General features: G+C 40.8%; 1 protein-coding gene across 1 annotated transcript in view; it reads left to right on the top strand.

Moving 5' to 3' along the window:
* Nucleotides 1-11,176: 11,176 nt before the first annotated feature.
* LOC116048144 (NACHT, LRR and PYD domains-containing protein 12-like) overlaps nt 11,177-20,886 on the top strand; it is a 38,070-nt gene continuing 28,360 nt past the window's right edge. Inside the window, exons 1-3 of the mRNA XM_036000532.1 lie at nt 11,177-11,314; nt 14,219-14,504; nt 14,738-14,806. Of these exons, the coding sequence (XP_035856425.1) occupies nt 14,228-14,504; nt 14,738-14,806 (346 nt within the window). The 5' untranslated portion in view covers nt 11,177-11,314; nt 14,219-14,227. The remainder of the gene's footprint in view (nt 11,315-14,218; nt 14,505-14,737; nt 14,807-20,886) is intronic.

Raw genomic sequence — 20,886 nt, forward strand, 5'->3', positions numbered from 1 at the left:
GACGTTAGCAAACTTCCACCAACTATGTGTCAGGGTATAATTACCTTGATCCCTAAACCTAATAAAGACAAACTTGTGCTTGATAACTGGAGACCTATAACCCTAATTAATAATGATACAAAATGATTCTCTCACATCTTTGCACAAAGACTCAAGGCATGTCTAGACACAATTATAGATGACTGCCAGTCTGGATTTATGCAAGGAAGGCACATCAGTAACAATATTCGTTTCATTTTAGATTTGATTGACTATAAGGATTACATAACAGACAAACGCTACATTTTATTCATAGACATATATAAAGCCTGTGATACTGTAAACATAGTATTTTATTTGATGTGTTATGAGCAATACAAACTTTGTATAATGACTGCAATAGTTCAGTTAAACTTCTGTGGGGAACAACTCAGATTCAACATATCCCGTGGTATAAAACAAGGAGATCCTGCAGCCCCGTTCTTGTTTCTCTTAGTAATGCAAGTAATAGCCCTACATTTGTACAATGAGAACTTGAGAGAGAGAAGAAAGGATGAAATCCTATTTTTAACCTCTCATTCCAAAAGTAAAAAATAAATTTGATAGATGGATCATGAGAGATTTATCACTCAAAGGTCGGGTACTTTTATCCAAAACTGAAGGATTATCCAGACACATTTGGTATGGAATAATAAAGATGTAAAGTATAAGAACAAGTCAATATTTTATCCCAATTGGGTCCACAACAATATTTTATTCATTTCCCAGTTAATTAATGACAACGGTCACCTACTTACATATTCAGAATTATTAATGAAGTTCAATATTCCAATAATTGCACGAGAATATAGCATAGTGTTTGATGCTGTACCCACGGGTTATGTAAGACTGCTGCAGGGTAGTAATGTGTCTAATGACCAGTCAACATTTAGAACAGATGTTTTATTAAATGGCATGGACAGAAAGGATAAAAAGTGCAATAATAGATATTTTAGACATTTGACACATAGCCCCACAGTTGCTCGATGCAAACATTATTGGAATAACCACTTTGGGAATATCAATTGGAATTTGATTTGGACCTATTATAATAAATATGTTGTTAGTAATGAAGTAAATGAAGTATATTTCAAAATTGTCCATTGCATCTACCCAACAAATCAAATTTTAAAGAAATATAAATCTGAACTTTCTGAATCCTGCATATTTTTCTAGGATAAAATTACAAAGTAGAGACATTCGTTTTTACTATGAAGGAAGTGATTTGGATGAATGCCATGTTTTCATTTTGAATCTTTTAATTTTATTTGGAAAATTGTATATCCATAAATGTAAATGGTCTGAAAGAAAACCGAATATTCACCAATTTAAAAATGACATGAAATTATATTTTGAAACTTTAAAAGGACTGACAAATAAGAAAGCCATCTGGACTCTGAACATGTATAATGCCTTACAACCTCTTTAATGTAAATTTCATGCGCCCCTTTTTTCATGTGTGTATGTATGCATTTAATGTTTTCAATGTATTTGTACTTGAATAATAAAGTTTTTGGAAAAAAAAAAAGACAAAAAAAAACGTCAGCGGCAGTAGACTAGAATTGGGCGTAGTTGCCGGTATTTAATGTGGAGTGAGTAATACGTGTCTGTGCTGAAAGGTCGGAGAAGCTCGAGTCCAAGAGGTAACAAAGTAGGTTAAGTAATGAATATCTTGATAAAGATTGTGTAAACAACTTTGACATGAAGTTAGCTGACCGCTGATGTGTTGTAACGTTCCTCTAGCTTTACTGCTCCAGGTAACTAGTTACACTGTGTCAGTAGTTGAGAGGTAACTAGTTACACGGTGACAGCTTTTTTGGGTTTGAATGTTTGAGAGCTGATGACAGTACAGCAGTACGAATCAGTGTGGGAGCTTGGTTATTGTTCCAGACGTTTTTTTTACGTAGTTTATTATAATTGAGGCTTGTAATTTTTCAGGATGTTTTCATTCCGAGAGAGAGAGAGAGAGAGAGAGAGAGAGAGAGAGACACAGAAAGAGAGGAAGAGAGACAGAAAGAGAGAGAGAGACAGACAGAGAGAGAGAGAGAGAGAGAGAGAGAGAGAGAGAGAGAGAGAGGGAGAGGTAAACCAGGTTAACATCTGTTTTCTGTCTGTCTCTCTAACTTTCTCATCTCAGATTATTTTCTCTCCCTCTAGACCAAAAGGTCAGAGTGTGTTTTTAATGTTGGATGTTGTGTTATCTTGTGTAATGACTGGAGTTATCTGACTGGTTGTGCCTCCTGTTCTAGTCTGACTCAGTCTGCTCTCCAGCTCTGTGGAGATGGTGTGGGTAAAGTGCTCCATCTAGTGGACTGATAGCACAACTATAGCTCATCTGGGCTTTCTCTGACTCACACATGTTGGAACCATAGACTGTATATATTAGTGGACAGAGCATCCGGTTCGGCAAAGTGCTGCAAATGCGGAAGTGCCTTAAACCTGCATTCTATCTGAATTCCAGCAGGAGGCGACACGTGCGGTTACAAAAAGGAGGTTGGTTTCTATAGAAGTCTATGGTGAAATGACCCACTTCTCACTTGATTTATTACCTCAGTAAACATTTCAATGAAGAGTTTATATCCTCAATCGCTAGTTTTAAGTTTTCTGCAATACAAAATGATGTTCATTTTTTTAATTATTGATTTTTTAATTATTGATTTTAAAATCGGCAATAAAGCAGGGGGTGTTTTAGGGTGTGGCTATGATGTGATTGACAGTTCGCGGCCTGTCAATCATAACAGGTTTAGCAAAGCTTATCCATGGCACATAAACTTTATTTTGGGGGTTGACCAGCTTTCGTCTTCGTGATTGTGACACTAGGTCACCTGATAATGTCTTCTTCAACGTTTGGTTGTACGACAAGACACTCAAAGGAGTCGGCAGAGTTCCGGTAAGTAACGTTACATTTTGTTTTAATACTGTTTTTCGTTAGCCAACGTTAGCATCCTAATTAATATCAGTTAGCTAGCTAGATTGCACCTTGCTAACCAAGCTAGCTGGCTAACTAATAACGTTATGCAGACCGTATAAATGGTTAAAATATATATATTTAACGTTACAGTCGTATACAGTACAACAGCACAGTACAGCACAACGGTCTCGCCAGTGATCTGTTTTTAACCATATGTGGTGTTATAGCTAACGTTATAGTGCAAATTCATATAAACCCTATTCGCACGGGATTATAATCATTTTGGGACCGCGTGTGATTTAGAAAGTACCCCCTCACATCTGAGTTTCGTGTGGCGCATTCGCACGGGACAAGCAGAGACTGCTTTTACTTGAATATACTGAAATATATGTACCCCGCCTGACAGTTGGGCAACGTTACACGGAGGGGCCCGAAGGACAGGCACATACGCTATCATCCCCGCCGCGGCGGTACCCACACAGCATCACCGTCACCGTCACCCTCGGACAAAGCCACGCTGGAGCACATCGACGGATGGGGCAGTGGGCCAGAATATCCGTTTCTGCGATAAAATGTCGCACATGAAAAAATATCTATATTATTGTAAAGTTACATAAGTGTTCTATCTTGAAAAATCTTCAGTTCTGCAGCCAAATGTAAATGTGAGCACCAGGTTCAATATTCTTTTCTCAAAAAATATTTTCTCAAAAAATTCTAAATACATTATTTCAGACTGTTAAATGTACCTAACAAGCATGCTGTTGCAGGAGTTATTAACCACTGTTGTTGATGCTGTTACACTGAGGTCTTTCTTCCACTTACTGTAGTTGTGTCTGCTAATCTATTTGAAGACCTTCTGTCAGCACATTAGTCTGTTTTAAGATGAGTCACATACATGTTACAATCTATATTTACAAATGCTGTTTATTACCAAGATGTACATATCACTAAAAAAGTGTTGCGTACAGTACACATAGTCTAAGATACATTTGACATGTAGGAGTATGTTTACTTAATACTGCATGTCCTCAACTGAAGCATACATTCACGTACAAGCTCATATATTAATATAATTCATTGTGATCTACAGGGTTCGTACGGGTGCTTGAAATCCTTGAAAATGCTTGAATTTTGAAGTTGTGTTTTCAAGGTTTGAAAAGTGCTTGCATTTTGGATAAAATGCTTGAAAATGCTTGAAATTGTAACTGTATTTCTTTCACAACAAATATCTATCTGACTGAATAGTTTGTTTATTAAATGGAGAAATAAAATGTTGGAGAGCCTAAATTAAACCTGCTCGCTTGGTGTGACTGCCATCTGCCATTTGTTCAGGTCCTATCCCCTGACCAATCGGCTATCCTAACCTTAACCACTCGAGGTGAAATGACCCCAACCAATCGAGCTGCTTCGTAGGACGGGTCTCGGCGTGGCCATAGTAGGATTCGTAATTTTGCCACCGGACCCCCATGAAACCACTACTGCGCCATGCCAGGAGGCTGTCGTTTCAATGAACGTTGGCTGGATGATGACAAATATAAGTTATGGATTAAACGGGGACAAACCCCACGAGTTGCCTGTTGTAAAGTCTGCAAAAAAGACGTGCAGCTTTTTACAATGGGCGAGTCTGCGCTCTCGAGTCACATGAAGGGTAAGCCAAGTGAAGTATCCTACTCTACACGTTAGCGCCTATTTGTTTACCATAGTAACTGCTAGCTAGCAATTCGCAGGCTAGCTAAGTGACTGAGAGTACTTTGTGTGATAATGTAATGTTAGTATTGCAGTGTTTCCTCTAGATATTTTTTTTCAACGGGCTTATCTGCTAATGTTAGCTACCTACCGTTACGTTGAAACCATCCAGAAGTTACCGTACGTACCTGAAACCGGTGATTTAACATCACTGCTCAGTTGCTCAGTGCTCAAACTGCACAGTTTAACAACAAAAGACTGAGTGAACATTACTAGCTACATAATAGCCTACTGTAAGGTTGAGGATGGCCTTATGCAATATTTACACTGCTCTATTCCAGTAGATACATGTGTATGTCTTGGCAATGAAATACATTTTTTTTTTCCAATTAAGATATGCTATTTATCAGGCAGGTGCCTGGGCACTGTCTTGTCAGAGTCTTCTGGGTTAAAATGGAATTACAGGTTGTTGTTAACCTGTCTTAGATTTTGTTCAAAACTTGTCTATATCAAGAATATGTCCCAAAAGCAAGGCCTGTAAAATATTTATGTTCAAATCCTATGTCTTCATATTTTCAGTCCTTGAAATTACTTCACTTTGACAGCCTGAAAATCACATTATCTGGGAAACAATATTTGAACATTAATATAATGAAAAGTATTATTCATGTTAAGAGAGATAGACAGCGTGAGACAGGCAGCCCAAACTTTGTAGGGTGGAAGACAAACATGTCAATATGACTGAACCATTACAAGTTTGTACAGCATGCCCTAGATTTGGATTAAGGGTAGCATACATTTTGAGCAAAATCTAAGAGGGTGCAGTTGTTTTCCTAAATTTTGTCTGATTTGACACGAATGACCTAGCTGCATGTCATTTGGCTCAGATCTTCCCACTCAGTGCTACTCGCCGTAGCTGTTTTACTGTATGTTATGTTATGAACCATGAAGAGATTAAACATTTTAAAGGTGATAATTGAGGATTTACAGCAACATAGTTAACTGACCACTATCATTTTCAGCATCGTACTGATAATTCTATTGAGAATAAACATAATTAATACAAAAATAACATTTCCCTCCTATTTTTGTTATTTAGGAAAAAAGCATCAAGACCTGATGCAAAGTCATCTGAATCCAGGTCCAGTAGTAAGTGATTTTTTTTGGGAAGAAAAGCACAGCTACATCCATCCATACAACCAGCAGTGACAGTACAGTGGAAGCAGCCGGTGGAGTAGCCCCTTTACCATCCACATCCACTCTTCCAGTCCAGTCTTCTAATCCACATCAGGCAACCAGCACCATAAAATCATTTGTCAGCTCTAATCCAACACTTCAAGCAGAAATATGCTGGGCAACAAAAGTTGTAACCAGCCACTATTCCTACAAATCATGTGAGAATGCAGCAGACATTTTCAGAACCATGTTTCCTGACAGTGACATTGCAAAGCAGTTTACTTGTGGGGAGAGAAAAGCAGCATACCTCACCACATTTGGGATTGCTCCTCATTTCTCTTTCCTAATGAAGGCCAAAGCCAAGAAAGAGTCTGAATATGTACTTCTGTTTGATGAAAGTCTAAATAGGGAAATTAAGAAAAGCCAGCTTGACATGCACATACGATTTTGGAATGATAACCTAGTAAAGTCAAGGTACCTAACATCATTTTTCATGGGTCATCACACTGCAGAACAAATGCACGAGAAGATTGAAAAAGTGTGTTCGGAGATAGGCTTCCAGAACCTGATTCAGCTGTCGATGGATGGTCCAAATGTGAATTTGAAGCTCTTCTCACTCTCCCAGCAGAACATTGACAAACAAACAGGAAAGAAAATGTTAAATGTTGGAAGTTGCGGATTGCATATACTACACAACTCCTTCAGAGCAGGGTGTGCATCCACAGACTGGGAGCTGGGAAATGCTCTGTCAAGCCTTAAATGGCTATACAAGGATGTTCCAGCTCGTAGGGAGGACTACACAGAAGTCACTGGTTGCACATCCTTCCCTCTTGACTTCTGTAGTCATCGGTGGCTGGAAAATGTGGAGGTGGCTGAGCGTGCCCTTCAGATTTTGCCCTCTCTGAAAATGTACATCAGTGCTGCTAAAATGAAAACTGTAACAGAGCCACTTACAAAGTCTTTCAAAACGGCTGAGATGATTGTGCAAGATGCCCTCTTCCCAGCAAAGCTGAACTTCTTTCTAATGGTAGCTAGGGAAATCACACCATTTTTGAAGTTCTACCAGACGGACAAACCCATGCTGCCGTTTATGTGCGGTGATCTCACAAATATGCTGAGGAGTCTAATGGAGAAGTTTGTCAAGCCCAGTGTCATGAAGGATGCAACTACCCCTGTAAAACTTCTTCAAGTTGACTATGCTAACTCAGTCAACCACATGGATGTCACCAAACTGAGAGTTGGATTCATCACAGAGCGAGCCCTCGAGGAGCACATGAAACAAAACTCCTCCGAGAAGCTGAGGCTGGAGTTTAGACAGAACTACAAGCTGTTTTTACTGAAGATGGTGTCGAAACTGTTTGAAAAGGCACCACTTAAATATCCACTTGTTAGAAGCCTGTCTGTCCTTGATCCAAGGGTGCTCCTCAAAAGCAAAGAGACAAGTGTCCGAAAACTCAGCACTGTTCTCCGACTCCTCGTGGAATCTAGCCGCATTGAAGAACAAAGCTGTGATGACATTCTGAGGGAGTTTGGCCACTTTTATGACCACAATCTGATGTGTGTGTCAGATTCCTTCAGGAATTTCATCCCACAGATGGGAAGGTTGGATGAATTCTACCATGAACATTTATCAAACAATGCAGAGTTTCGCCATCTCTGGGAGGTAGTGAAACTCGTCCTGGTCCTCTCCCATGGTCAAGCCTCTGTTGAGAGAGGGTTTTCAGTTAACAAAGAGGTGATGGTGGAGAACCTGAAAGAGCATTCTCTGATTGCTCAGCGGATCATTCATGACCATGTGAACCATATTGGAGGGCTGCTCAACATGGTCTACACAAAGGAGCTACTCCTCTCTGCAGCTGCTGCCAGGCTGAAATATCACAACTATCTGGATGACCAAAAACGTCAAAAACAAGATGAGCAGACTGCTCAGAAGAGGAAGGGAGTAATGGAGGAGATAGCTGAGATCAAGGCCAAAAAGAAGAGGATGGAGGAGGACATAAGGGTCCTCCTGAAATCTGCAGATAGCAATGCAGAGAAAGCTGAATCGGTTGGAAAACTCAGCTTCATCTCAAAGTCAAATGGTCTTCGCAGAGCTGGAAAAGAAAAACAAAAAAGTCTGGAGGCTGTAGAAAAACAGCTAAACGACAAGCTGAAGGAGCTCAAAGACACTCCTTCATAGGTCCTTAATGTACTATGGCCTTAACGTACACTGTTGTGTGTTTAGTGCCATGCTAGCAGGCAGCTAGGCGAGCATTATAACGTGTGTTACAAAGTGACCACGTTTGTCTCTGAAGTAAAGGCTGGACTACAATAGAGCTGTTTGGAGCAGTTTGTGAACAGTGTTTTCTGTTGGAGATGGTAAGGTGCTTTGGGGTGGACTTTGGGCTTTTTCACTTTGTAAACCTAATTTATAATGTGCGCAAAAAGATATATAACACAATAAAGGAAAGGGAAAAAGCCAAACAGCATAATAATAGCACTTTAAGTTGTTTTGTTTAGTGTTTCAGTATTTAGTGTTGTATTTTCTTTGTTTGTTTTTTTGTTGTTTTTCAGGAGTGGATAAAGTCCACTGAAGTCAACTTTAAGTTGATTTGTTTACATTTACACATCTTGATGAGTTCATTATGTTAAATTAAGTTAAATATGCACTTTGAGGTTATAGACCATATACATAAAATGCAACTTTTGGCCTAATCTTTATAAAGCACATGTAGCACTTTTGGCCATATATACTTTTGCACTATTTTGTTTTAATTCTGTGTGTTTGACAACTCAAGTTGTTTTGATTTGCACAATATTGTTAAAAAAGGTCAATGAGCTGAATCTGACTGACTGTCTACCTCAAAGACGAATGTTTGCATTTTTTATATTTTCAATAAATTAATTGAAAGTGAACCTGTCGAGTGATTTTGTTTGGAATAATTGTTTTTACATTGACTCAGGCAGGTTAGATAGCAAGCAAAGTCTACTTAGTGATACGTTTTGAAAAATAAAACTTGTGTTTTGCTTAAATATCTGATCCTTCTGCTATTACGAAACACAGTTTTGGATGTTTATAGCAGTATGTCTTTTAATGTGACAAAAACACTAAATAATAATTTTGACTATGTATGGTCAAAATGGTGTATGGTGTGTGGTGTAAGGTGCTGGAAAAAGCTTTAAAATTGACCTTGAAAGTGCTTGAAAAGTGCTTGAATTTGACCTTGGAAAAGGTGTACGAACCCTGGATCTACCATGCCTTAACTACATGTTTGTCTTTTACTATAATTACAGTGGTATCCACACTGAAAACTGAATGACCAGAGTCTACAGAAGGAAGACCTGGTGTATAGAGCAGCGTATTTGGTGCCATTCATCTGGTTGTGGAAAACCGATTGCATTGACCACATCTGAAGTTCTGATTATAACGATGCCAGAAAATCATTTTTGCTTCAGCTTCTTCTGCTGAAAGGACAGACCAACTTTTAGACACTTAGCAGTCATTGGTATTTAGAGGTTCAATTTATTGTGTTTGACTTAGTTTCTGCTGTAGTATGATAGGTGATAGTAGTAACATTAAGTAGTTGTGTGGATTAAAACAATTTTATAAATATTAAACTGGAATAAAATGATGGATCTACTCTAGCAGTCACCACCTTCACAGGTGAAAGTATTATTTTGTAATTTCACATCAATAGCTAGAACTGGCCCACCAGAAGTGCACCCACAAGCAAAATGTGAGTCCTGTAATAGATGTGTCCTCTTGTGTTACTGTTAGGCCTGCTGCTCCTAGGTAGCTTCTCTGTCTCTCCTCCCTCCCTCTCTCTGTCTGTCTCTTATTGCAGGAGTGGAGTCTAGAGTGCGGGAGTCTGGGTTCCAGCTGCCTCTCATCTACCACAATCAACCTCTGCTTCATATACCGGGTCATTCCTCCACTCTGCCTCATATCATACTCAAGACGACCACAGTTAGTCTCGCTCATGACAAACCTTGCTATCTGTTGAGTCATTTGTGTATTTGCCTGTCCTTATCCTTTCTCTTGTGCCTCAGCTGCCATTGGAACCTGACTCCTGCTACCGCTTCACTCCTGCCATCCACCGGACCAGGCAACCACCATCACTGGGCCCCACCACTAGCCGGCCTACTGTGTTCTTCTGACGGACCCGCTCCTTCCCGGAAACCACCGTACCTGTTCTCCATCCTGGAAACCTGGACTTGCTTTTCCCCCTCGGAAACCTGGACTCGATACTTGAGTACTTTAAATAAACCCTGTTAATTCACACTCCTGGCTCTGCGTTCTGTCTGCATTTGGGTTCTGTTCACCATTTAAACCTAACAGTTACTACTTTAGAAGTATGTATTAAGCATATCATTTATATATTTTATGTATTTAGGATTAAACTGTTAGAATTAGATATTGACATTGCATGTCCTTGTATGGTTTTTAGTTTTCATACTTTAAAAATGTCATGTAATAGTGAGAAAAATATCTTATTTTAGGCTATAGAGAAAAAGGATAAATGAAAAGCACTCTTAATTACACACAGTTATTTGAAAATGCATTATTACCTCAGCTTAGTTGTACAATACAAGTCTGCTAAAAGTTTAATTTCGTACCATAAATAGCAAAAGAAAAGTAACTATTACTTACTTCTGAGGCATTGGGTGGGTGCACATGCCATCGTGGCTCTCCGTACTCCTATTTCTGAGAGAAAGAGAGAGTCATCAATTTCCATTTGAGCCCCTCATAGTTAAATATATATGCACACTAGCATGTAACTGTACTTCATTAATTATCTAGGAGAATACAGATGAATCAACAACTGTCTATTGTTCTTTAGTGTAACTTTAATTTAGTTAAATGAGCTTATTTCTGCTAACGTTAGCTCTTAAAAGCATGTAAAGGCTAAATGCGCCAACCATAGATGGATGACGTAAACAGTAGCAAGACATTATCGGTGCATTATGGTTATTACAGTTAACCAAACGTTATAAGAAACTTGGATGCAGAAGTTGCATCCAGATTGCCAGTGAAAGTGTGTAACATAACGAAGAGTGTAAGCAGCGTTGCCAACTCTTAAAAAAAAAAAAAAACAGTCAGATACCGGCCAACAGTTTATGGCTCCTCCCTCACTCCTCCCTCTCGTCTAAAAACGTCACATCCGTAAACAGGATGGCTGCGCCCATGAACGCAAACTCGACGACTCATAGCAGATCTCCACAAACCAATGGGTGACATCACACACGCTCTGTCCATGAATATTAACAGTCTATGGTTGGAACCATGGTTACAGCTGCTGAACCATCTCTAACTGTCCATGACGTTCTCCATGTCAGAGCACTCAGATCAGTCAGTGTGTGTGTGTGTGTGTGTGTGTGTGTGCGTGTGTGTGTGTGTGTGTGTGTGTGTGTTTTGTGTTGAAGCCCAGAGCAGCAGCAGAGACCAGACTCTCCTGAACCTGAACCCAGCTGTGTGTCCATCAAGAGCCACCGGTCCATGGATCCACCTTTAGTGTTTAAAGGACAGCTTCCTGCAGAGACTCAGTAAGTCAACATAGTCCCAGCTTTAAGATTGCATCATGTTCTGTACACGTTCTAACAATGTTGTTGTTGTTTTTCATATGTACCATTCAGAGGCCCTGCTGGATCAAGACAAGTCATTGTGGTTTTCTCAAACCTCCTGTGGATTTTAAATATAAAAACTGAAATACAATTTATTTCGCAGCATATTTCCTCATCTGTAAACTCTGAGAATCTCAAACTGTTGTTGTAAAGTACCCTTCTGCCATTAAGTGGCTCTTATTTTGGCATTCTGTCCCTAAAAAAGTTTAAATCAAAAATCCAGTCATGGATTTGGAAAACCGGAAGGCTTTATAAAAAATGAAATTGATACCCATGTTGGCTTCCTGATTGGGTGTTATCGGTCCCGCAGTGTCCTTCTCTGATTAATCAGACCCCTATCACATGACCCTTTTCTAGAAGAACATCAACTTTGACTACCGATGGTTTTCCTGATCTTGTTGCTGTTGCTAGCAGTTGTTGTGCAGTTAAATTCTGCATTTAATAACGCTGCTGATGCCTAAATATCCTCAACAATGCGCAAGAGGGAATATATTATTTGAGTCATTTGCGACATATTCCTGTGTCCAGTGGCGTAACCAACCTTATCACTGTGTTTCATGTGGATGAGGCCTAAGAATAATTTTGTTTTCGTTAGAATGAGTCCTTCATATCTACATAGGAAGCAGGTCTTCTTTACGAGTCTGCCATGAGGGAAGACCACCGTAGGTTTTTCTACTCGCTTGGAAAAGGGAGTTGTGCAGGGTATTCAATTCAATTCAATTTTATTTATAGTATCAAATCATAACAAGAGTTATCTCAGGACACTTTACAGATAGAGTAGGTCTAGACCACACTCTATAATTTAATTATGACCCAACAATTCCAGTAATTCCCCCAAGAGCAAGCATTTAGTGCGACAGTGGCGAGGAAAAACTCCTTTTAGGAAGAAACCTCGGGTGGTGAGAAAAACTTCCTTTTAGGGAGAAACCTGAGACAAACCCAGGCTCTTGGTAGGCGGTGTCTGATGGTGCCGGTTGGGGGTGTAATGAACAATGGCATTAATAGTCATAATAAAGATAATGGAAAAATGACCAGAAATAGTATTTGTAGTAGTTCATGGCATAGCAGGGCCCTTCAAGGTGTTACAGGACATAGCAGGGCACAGCAGAGCATAGCAGGACGCAGCAGCAGGGCACTGCAGAGCGTAGCAGGGTGTAACAGGGCATAGCAGGGTGCGGAGCAGGACCACCGGGACAGCTACAACCATGATTTAGGTGCCACCCTAATCCAAGGAAACATGCTGGGCAGAAGAAACACATAGGGACTCCGGGGAATAAGCTCCCCAGAGCTAGGTTAGTAACAAGCATTTCTGGGACAAGGATGCACACAGATGGAAAGAGAGAGAAGAGAGAAACTCGGTGTGTTAAAGGAAGTCCCCCGGCAGTCTAAAACTATAACAGCATAACTAAGAGAGACAGGTTAAGGAGAGGAGGCTGGTCGGGCTATAACTCTCCCCTGCCGGATTGGGCTGTACTGGCTTGCCTCCCTCTACTTTGATTATATCATTGGTTATATGGTAATTAATCTAACGACTATGAAGAAAAGCAGAGAAGAGAAGGGGTGTCGTGTCTGAAGCTATACACCCTCCCACACCGGTCTAGGTGAACGCTGCAACTCCTCACTCACGTTTAAATGTGGTGACGGTGTCTGCCCCCCGAACACAGACCGTGAGCTGGTTCCACAGGAGAGGAGCCTGATAGCTGAAGGCTCTGGCTCCCATTCTACTTTTAGAGACTCTAGGAACCACAAATAACTCTGCATTCTGGGAGTGCAGTGCTCTAGTGGGACAATAAGCTCTTCAATATATGATGGTGTTGACCATTTAGAGCTTTGTAAGTCAGGAGAAGGATTTTAAATTCAATCCTGGATTTTACAGGAAGCCAATGCAGAGAAGCTAATACAGGAGAAATATGATCTCTTTCCTTAGTTCTTGTCAAAACACATGCTGCAGTATTCTGGATCAGCTGGAGAGGCTTAAGGGACTTATTTGGGCAACCTGATAGTAAGGAATTACAGTAGTCCAGCGTGGAAGTAACAAATACATGGACTAGTTTTCAGGGGCGATTCTAGGATCAGACCTTTAGGGGAGCTCAGCCCCTAATGAGAATGTGACACGGATACAGCACCTTGCAAAAGTGATGTTTTTTGACACTATTAACACTATGATGAAACTAAACCTGACACTTTATAAGTCACAGTAATAACGACCAATTTGACACAATGTTCTAACATTCAGCAATTTTAGTGTTTACGTTTCGATTTGGGTTCTAATCTGCGGCAAGAAATTACCAACTTCTTTTCTTGGGACTACCAACTGCACTCCTGCTCTCCCTCTGACAGATTAGATAGAGACTCAGCCAAAAGCGGGAGTCTGGCACAACCACCTCCTATTGGTCAACACTACAGGTGCATAGCATCGGAGACAGACACACAGGATACTAAACCTGTTTCAAGCCCTTTGAACCTGTAATTCTTTGTCCTCTGTCACTAACAGACAAGTTTGCAACTCTAACTTGAAGCACCAAAATGTATTAAAAAAAAGTTTTTTTATTATTATAATTTTTAGGGGGGGCTGAGATTAAATTTAAGGGGGCTTGTTTGAATACCATTCAGTATTCAACGGTATTCAGTTGATCGCAATCTGCAAACTCACCACTAGATCCTACACACTGGACCCACAGAGCAACAGCAGGAGCTCTAACTGGCCAGACTGCACATAAATCCCACCAACACAGCTCCTGTGTCAACCAATCAGAAATCCTGTTGCTATTCTGAGACATTTGTGTTACAGTTTTACTTCAGATTGACAGAACTGTCTGATTTTAGCAGGAAACCATGATGACAGCAGTGGACCTTTTCAACACTCTGGAGGATTTAAGAGAAGATGAATTTAAGCAATTCAAATGGTGGCTGCAGCAGCAAGACCTCCTGGAAGGTTACCAAAGAATCAAAGTGTCCAAGCTGGAGAACGCAGATAGGCAGGACACAGTGGATGTGATGGTTAACACCTTTCATCTTCATGGAGCTCTGAAGGTGACCAAGAAGGTTTTAGAGATGATATACAGGAATGATCTAGTGCAGAGTCTGCCAGACGCCAGCTCAGGACCAGAAGGTCAGTCAATCTTTTTAATATGTATTTTCTGTCAGAAAGACTGGGGAATGAAGTGTGCTTTTGCATCACAGTGACATACTGTTTGTAATGGGTTGACTGACTGTGAGGAGTATTTGCGTGTCTTTTAATTTAATTTATTTGTAACAGTACATCCTTTTCGGGTGAGTGCTGTTGCTGTTTATGACCATAATTCATCAATGATCATTTAAATGTTACTACGCATTTCCCCACAGAGTCAGTGGATATCAGTGATGTTGGAAAGACTTCAGAGAACAGAGGAACTCCCTCCTCTCAGAGCAAAGGTAAGCTGCTGTATTATCTGGTAAGTATGGAAGCCCTGAGTGACTGACCTGAAGTGTACTTTTAAAGTTTGAAAAAATATAGTCCAATTAAGCTGGTGACTCCATTCTCCAACAAGTTACTTATGGTGTACAGACATGTATAAAGTACCCAGACTTGAGTAGAAGTTGAAGTGCTCTGAAGTGGAAGCACTAAAGTATTCAACATTTTTTGTACTTAAGTATTGCAAGTAGTTTATTTTAAAACGTACTACTCAAGTACTGAAAGTAAAGTACAAGTATTGTGTTATGTAGTTATTAAAGAAAGCAGTCAAAAGTTTGAATGTCATCTGGTTGGTGTTGTTTCGGGTGTTTGGCCTGGAGGACACTCATGGTTCCTTTGGCTGTGGCAGCAGTGTAGGGACAGGAATGTACAACACTGCAGCATGTCATGAACCGTGGGTAGCTAGTTAGCTAGCGCTTACTGATAGCTCAAGCTGGCGTGCCATTTGTGTATTACATTTGTAACTTGCCTTGGTGTGTTTCTTCGGATTTGATGGTGAATTTTTGGGGGCCATTGTTTCACGGTCTTTCGGGGGGCGGAGTGGGCACTTCATTCTGTGTGAGTTGTCTTTTGCTCCGGCGGATGGGGGCATGGGCTCTGGGTGGGGCCGGGGGGTGGTCTCCTTCCTCGCCCTCACCGTCACGATTGCTCTGGGTTGGGGGTGTTGGGGGTTGTGTGTCTGGTTCTTCCATCTCGAGGCGAAGTGGCGGGGCATAAAAACATAAAAATCCGACATTATAACATTGTAGATATGACAGAAAATACGGAAAAGTATAATATGTCCCCTTTAACCAGTAGATGTCAGCAATGCCAGCAGTTGGTCAATGGTCACGAGTGCAGCGCTGTGGTTGTACTGGGCAGTAAATGTTTAAACTCAAATACAGTCAACATACAACTTGTTCCACCACAATATTCAGTTGCATGTGTTTACTGATGCTTGTGACAATAGAGGCATCTTTATATATACCGCCTAATATCTATGTTGTTGTTGTTTTTCTATTTATGTCACACAGATGGAATTGTTCCAGTACCAAATCCACAACACATCTCATTTTACCAAGGCCGTCATCAAACAAACCTTCAGGATGGGTTTATGTGTGCACAAGAGGGGTGGACACAGAAGAAGGATGAACAACCTCTGGATGATATCTACACACATCTGTACATCAAAGCTACTGGTGACATACACATCAACACACAGCATGAGGTTGTGCAGATTGAGGCGGTGAAGCCAACAGATACAGAGAAACCAATTAAACCTTGTGACATGTTCAAACACCCCTCTGGAAGTTACAGACCCATAAGAACAGTACTAACCAATGGAATTGCAGGAATTGGAAAAACATTTCTTGTGCACAAATTTGTGTTGGACTGGTGTAAAAGAGAAACCAATCAAGATGTGCATCTCGTTTTCCCCTTCACCTTCCGCCAGCTGAATTTAAAGAAGGGGAAAAAATATTGTTTGGCAAAGCTCATTCATAAATGTATCACGGAGACCAAAGATATCGAAGAAGAAGCTCTTAATCACATCTTTGAAGCTCTGCAGTCATCAGGAAACACCAACTATGACAAGAGTGAATTCAAACTTCTGTTTGTTTTGGATGGACTGGATGAGAGCCGCCTTGATCTGGACTGCTCCACCAATGAAAATGAGGCAGTTGAAATTGATGTGACCACGCCGACCTCAGTGGATGAGCTGCTGACGAACCTCATCAAGAAGAATCTGCTTCCCTCTGCTCGTCTCTGGATAACCACACGACCTGCAGCAGCCAATCAGATCCATTCTGATTTTGTAGACATCATGACGGAGGTCAGAGGGTTCACTGACCCACAGAAGGAGGAGTACTTTAGAAAGAGATTCACAGATCAGGAGCGGGCCAGCAGAATCATCTCCCACATCAAGACATCAAGAAGCCTCCACATCATGTGCCACATCCCAGTCTTCTGCTGGATCACTGCAACAGTTCTGGAGGAAGTGATAAAAACCAGAGAGGGAGGAGAGCTGCCCAAGACCCTGACTGAGATGTATGCAGAATTCCTGGTGTATCAGATTCATCAAACAAAAGAGAAGTATGACCCAGAAGAGTGCATTCAGTACATTAAGTCATTAGCAAAACTGGCTTACCGTCAGTTGGAAAAGGGCAACCTGATCTTCTACGAGAAAGACCTGAAAGAGAGTGGCATTGACGTTAGTGGGGCCTCGGTGTGCTCAGGAGTGTTCACAGAGATCTTCAAAGAGGAGCGTGGAAGGAAGAATGATAAAAAAAAGATGTTTAGCTTCATCCATCTGAGTGTTCAGGAGTTTCTGGCTGCTCTTCATGTAGACAGGGCAGTCATTAACAGAAACGAGAATGTGATGTTTGGGCAAAGTTGGGTTGAACAAGGGCGAATAGTTTTCAGCAAAAAATCTATGATGTCAAAGGTCCACAGGTTTGCTATTGACAAGGCCTTACAGAGTCCAAACGGACACCTGGACTTGTTCCTCCGCTTCCTCCTGGGTCTTTCACTGGAAACCAATCAGAAACACCTACAAGGTCTGATGAAAAAGAAAAGGTCACTAACCAAGCAGAAAACAGTCGACTACATCAAGAAGATCAGTGAGAATCTGTCTCCAGAGAGAAGCATCAATCTGTTCCACTGTCTGAATGAACTGAATGATCGTTCTCTAGTGGAGGAAATCCAACAGTACCTGAGTTCAGGAAGTCTCTCCACAGATTACCTGTCTCCTGCTCAGTGGTCAGCTCTGGGCTTCATCTTACTGTCATCAGAAAACGATCTGGACGTGTTTGACCTGAAGAAATACTCTGCTTCAGAGGATGTTCTTCTGAGGCTGCTGCCAGTGGTTAAAGCCTCCAAAAAAGCTCTGTAAGTTTACCGATTACTGAAGATACTAACTGTATCAGATGTGTAGGGTTGTTTTCAACTAATGAATGTTTTAGTCAACTGATAATCAAGATTTAGTCAACAAATTGATTAGATGATCAAGTGAAAAACCTGCAAATTGATTCTTCAGTTTCATTGTACCTCCACATATTAATGCAGCCAAATGAAGAAAAAAAGATCTGCCACGTTGTAGTTCATTTGAGGCTGAAATTAATTAGTGTGAATGATTGGGATCCAACAGATGTGACTATATTTTTTGAAATTTCCTTTAATAGTTTTCTGACTCCAGTAATATACATAATACAAGAAATACATTTATTGTGTTTGAATCATTAACTCCGTCTGGACAACAGTAGAAATGTGATGTGTTGTAGATGTGTAAGTCATTTCAAATACAGAAGTGAAGCTGCTTTCTACTGCACTGAGGAGAATCTCAGGTCAGGGATAATAAAGCTATAAAGGGTGATCCATTATATTACATTTTATTTAGCTGATGCTTTTATCCAAAGTGAATTGCATTGACTGTCCACTGCAGTCAACCATGTAGATAAAACTAAGAAGAGCAAGAATCAAATATATGTACATTAGCTTCAAATAAGCTAAAATACAACATGTAAGTGCAATTTATTTTCATAATACCATCATCTTCTTAGGTGCAGTTGGAGGAGATGTGTTTTTAGCCTGCGGTGGAGGATGTGTAGACTTTTGGCTGTCCTGATGTCAAGGAGGAGCTTGTTCCACCATTTAGGAGGCAGGACAGCAAAAAGTCTGGATTTCGTTGAGTGACTATAGGTGTCCCTCACAGTGAGGGACCAGCATGCATATTGGCCATTGACAAGAGCCTGAAACAGAACCTGAGGGTCAGAAAAGGCCGTATCCTTCTGAGGTTATGCAGCATGTATCTGTATGATCAGGTTGTTGCAGCAATGTTGGCAGTGAGGGAAAGTTGGCCGTTGAGTGTCCGACCCAGGTTCCTAGCAGTCCTGGTGGGTACTACCACAGAGTTGTCGATCTGGGTGGAAGAGCCCTTCCCTGGAAGGAGAAGTAGCTCAGTCTTGTCAAGGCTGAGATTCAAGTGGTGTGTGGACATTAAACGAGAGATGTCAGTCAGACAGGCAAAGATACTTGCTGGTGCTTGTGTTTCAGACTGGGGAAAACAGAGAATTAGTCAGGTGTCATCTGCATAGTTGTGGTAGAAAAAAGGCATGTGAGTGAAAAACAGAACCGAGAGGGAGTTGGTGTACAGAAAGAAGAGGAGAGGGCCCAGGGCAGAACCTTGAGGGATCCTGTTGTGAGTGGACAAGGTTCTGACACAGATTCTCTCAAAGTTACCCGGTAGGTGTGTTCTTCGAGGTAAGATGTGAGCAGAGAGTGTGCAGAAACTGAGACACTGATCCTGAATGGTGAAAACTGTTAAACTGTTACTCGCATGGCTCCCATTATCCTCCGTGACACGCTCTATTTTATGAGCTAATGAAATAACTGATTTAGCAGGGGGGTTAACACTTTCGCAAGGCACTACTCTATATCTGTGTCACATTCTCATTAGGGCCTGAGCCCCCCTAAAGGTCTGATCCTAGAACCGCCCCTGGCTCAGCCCATAGCTTAACTCACTCAAAGCAGATAGTATGCGTGCAATAAAAACAGGACACGTAATTTCACTGTGTGTAGTGTTTAACTACGTTAACTAACCGTAATAGCTTGTAATGATTAAAAAAAATAAAAACAGACAACGGCTGTGTCTCAAAGACCGGGCAACAGCCGGGATGTTGAGAATCCACGCGCGAGAGGTGATGGATAGTTCCAGTCACTTCGTCATGTATTCACTTCGTTGAAACAAGAGAAGAAAGCCTCACTGATGTTAAGAACAGGACATACATACATATATAAATGCAGAGACAGTAAGTCCACTCACCCCGTCTCTGCCCGGGCATTCCCTAGCTGCTAACCAAAAGTTCAATTATTAAGAGATTCAGGATTCAAGATTCAATACTTTATTGCCATACAACTCGGTGCAAGTTGCTAGGAATTTGCTTCAGTGTGCTCATGACAGGACATCAACACAGTACAACAACAAAAACATATAACTAATATATACACATATGGTATCTCACATGGGATCACACTTAACACAGGCAGATAAAAAAAATCTGATCGCTACATACCTGGATGACAGTCCAGGAGGCTAACATAACCAATATCAAATTAAAGTGACACAAAAAAAAAAAAGAAAGAGAAATATTGTTATGGACGTTATCTGACATTAAGCGTTTCTGCTTCATTAGATTTAGACCAATCACTTTTGTTTTCTTTTTTTTTGGTAGTCCTAGTTAAGGCGGCAAACTTGTGTTGCTAAGGCGGCCGCCTTAGCTGCAAAGTGCTGTGGGAAACCCTGTAAGTGTAAGTCATATAAAATACAGATAAACATGTTTGCACTAATGTTCTGTTTATATGTTTAGGCTGAGTGGCTGTGATCTGTCAGAGAGAAGCTGTGAAGCTCTGTCCTCAGTTCTCAGCTCAGAGTCCTCTAGTCTGAGAGAGCTGGACCTGAGTAACAATGACCTGAAGGATTCAGGAGTGAAGCTGCTCTCTGCTGGACTAAAGAGTCAACACTGTAAACTGGAGACTCTCAGGTCAGGATTCAGCTTCTGTTAAACAAATAACCATTTAAATATTACTTGATATACAAGTTAATGTATGTTAAAAAAGATACCCAACATTTTTCAGCCAATTGTGTTTTTACGGCCCACAACTTCCATGTTTTGATTCAGTCTCACTATTCTCATCAGCACCTTCTTCAGCAGCAGCATGCAGCTGTTTCCGTCCAACAAGCTCTGATAAACCCACTGTACACTACCTGCCCAGCAGCCAACAGCAGACAGACACAGTTAGACACTAGCTGGTAAAGAAAGTTCAACATCTAGCAGCTTAAGAGCCAAATGTTTTTCTTAAGAGTTTGTGGAGACATAGCCCATTTTTTCTAACCTCAGAACTCTGTATGATACTCTGTGATTCACTCACATATCATTTCCAGTGCAGCTGGCTGCATCATAAATATTGTTTGTGATCTTACAGATGTCTGCTTTCTACCAGCCATGATAGAGAAAGCTTTAGGGCTATACCAACTTAAGTCAAATTACTTTGTCGAGTTCTATGC

The sequence above is a fragment of the Sander lucioperca genome, chromosome 4 (genome assembly GCF_008315115.2).
Source record: "Sander lucioperca isolate FBNREF2018 chromosome 4, SLUC_FBN_1.2, whole genome shotgun sequence".
Classification (NCBI taxonomy): domain Eukaryota; kingdom Metazoa; phylum Chordata; class Actinopteri; order Perciformes; family Percidae; genus Sander; species Sander lucioperca.